This window comes from Babylonia areolata, chromosome 10 (assembly GCF_041734735.1).
Source record: "Babylonia areolata isolate BAREFJ2019XMU chromosome 10, ASM4173473v1, whole genome shotgun sequence".
NCBI lineage: Eukaryota > Metazoa > Mollusca > Gastropoda > Neogastropoda > Buccinidae > Babylonia > Babylonia areolata.
In genome coordinates, this window is record NC_134885.1 from 30,113,216 (window position 1) to 30,115,715 (window position 2,500).

The 2,500-nt window shown below is 46.1% G+C and overlaps 1 protein-coding gene across 1 annotated transcript in view; it reads left to right on the plus strand.

Moving 5' to 3' along the window:
- Positions 1-2,500, plus strand: part of LOC143286933 (sodium-dependent dopamine transporter-like) — a 27,774-nt gene that overhangs the window by 9,759 nt on the left and 15,515 nt on the right. The window contains exons 5-6 of the mRNA XM_076594899.1: positions 59-191; positions 1,851-1,985. Coding sequence (XP_076451014.1) covers positions 59-191; positions 1,851-1,985 — 268 coding nt within the window. The remainder of the gene's footprint in view (positions 1-58; positions 192-1,850; positions 1,986-2,500) is intronic.

Below are 2,500 nucleotides of genomic sequence, written 5' to 3' on the forward strand. Positions count from 1 at the left end.
TGATGATGATGACGATGAAGATGATGAGACGCTGACGACGACGCTGACTGTGTCCCAGGCACAACGTGCTGCAGATCTCCGGGGGTCTGTACGAGACAGGGGAGGTGGTGTGGTACCTGGCTGTGGCGCAGACTGTGGTCGTCCTCCTCATGTTCCTGGCGCTCTTCAAGGGCATCAAGACCTCGGGCAAGGTGACGTCACTGTTATCATCTTCGTCATCATCGTCATCATCACCACCACCACCACCACCACCATCATCTTCATCTTCATCATCATCTTCTTCATCTTCCTGGCACCCTTCAAGACGAGGTGACGTCATTGTTGCCATCATCATCATCATCATCATCATCATGTCGTCATCACCTCCCTGGCTCTTTTCAAGTTCTTCAAGAACTCGCGCAAGGTGACGTCACTGTTATCATCATCATCATCATCATCTCCCTGGCGTTCTTAAAGGACATCAATACCTCGGCCGAGGTGACGTCACTGTTGTCGTCATCAATAACATCATCATCACCACCACCACCACTACCACCATCACAACCGTCACCATCATCATCATCATCGTCCTCCTTATCGTCCTCATTCTCATCCTCTTCTTCTTCTTCTTCTTTCAGGCGCTCTTCAAAACATCAAAACTTCGGGAAAGGTGATATAACTGATATCATCATTTATCATCACCATCATCACTGTTGTCGTCGTCGCCATTCAAATTTGCACTGATCTTTGTTCATCTGTGATCCTGTATGTATTCTTTCTTGTTTTTCAGTTTGTGACTATCTCTCTTTTTCAGTTAGCGCAGCCTCTTCTTTTCCTTTGTTTTGAACTAGAAAATGTTTGCGCTAAATTTATGTGTCCAGGTATACCCCATGTAAGTGTGTTTCATGCAGACTTCAGTGGAAAAGCTAGTACATGATGCGTTAAATTTCGGTGTCCGCATATACCCAATGTCAATGTGTTACATACAGACTTCAATGGTAAAGCAATTACGTGTGAAATGACATAAATATCATAATGCGCTAAATTTCGGTGTCCAGATATACCCCATGTGAATGTATCACATACAGACTTCAATGGGAAAGCAACTGCGTGTGAGTGATGACATAGATATCATAATTGTGAGTCACAAGCTACGACGACAGATACAAAGGTGACTGTGACGACGCCATGACGAAGACGAAAACGATGATGGTGACGATATGATAACGACAACGATGATATTGAACGAGTGTGTCGATAACAAATAAGCCGATAACAAATCCGACGACGACGACCGCGACGAACGACGACGACCACGACCAAGAAGAAGAAGAAGAAAAAGAAGAGGAAGAGGAGGAGGGGGAGGAGGATAAGAAATGTGATGGTGATGGTTTTTAGTAATGGCACAGGTGATAACTATCCAGCCCCACGCACTCTGTGATTTGACTGGACTCTCGATGAGGATCAAGACGATGCTCGTGATGACATACATCGACAGAGGAGAAAATAGTAAAGACGATGGCCACCATACTGACGAGTGAAAACGAAAATGAATACGATAGTGATAGCACTGTTTAGTATGAAGAAGAAGATAATGATGATGACGACGATATTGACGATGATGATGACAGTGATGATTATAATAAAGTTGAAGACGACGAGGATGTTGAGGACGAAGATGACAACGCTGATGATGCTGATGATTACAATGAAGATGATGATAATGATAACGATGATGATGCTGACGTTGATGATGATGATGATGATGATGATGATGACGATGAATACAATAATGATGATGACGCTCAATGTTTACAATGAAGAAGAAGATGATGACGACGACAATGACGATGAAAATGATGATACCGCAGGTGGTGTACGTCACGGCCACAGCACCTTTCGTCTTGCTGACGGTGTTGCTGATCCGCAGCGCCACCTTGCCGGGAGCAGGGGAGGGAATTCTCTTCTACATCACGCCTGACTTCCAGAAACTGGTCGACTATAATGTAAATATCCACCTGTCAGGAGTGGTTTGTACTTTGATTTCATTCAGAAACAAATTTGCACCGTTGGTGAGCAATAGATTGAAAGAAGAAGAAGAAGGAGGAGGAGGGGGAGGAGGAAGAGGAGGAGGGGAAGGAGGAGGAGGAGGAGAAGAATAAGGAGGAGGAGGAGGAGGTGGAGGAAGAGCAGAAGAAGAAGAAGGAGGAGGAGGAGCAGAAGAAGGAGGAGGAGGTGGAGGAGCAGAAGAAGAAGAAGGAGGAGGAGGAGCAGAAGAAGAAGAAAGGAGGGGGGAGGAGGAGGAGAAGAAAGGAGGGGGGAGGAGAAGAAGAAGAAAGGAGGGGGGAGGAGGAGGAGGAGGGGAAGGAGGAGGAGGAGAAGAAGGACGAGGATGAAGAGGAGGAGAAGAAGAAGAAGGAGGAGGAGGTGGAGGAGGAGAAGAAGAAGAAGAAGGAGGAGGAGGAGAAGAAGAAGGAGGAGCAGCAGAAGAAGAAGGAGGAGGAGGAGGAGAAGAAGAAGA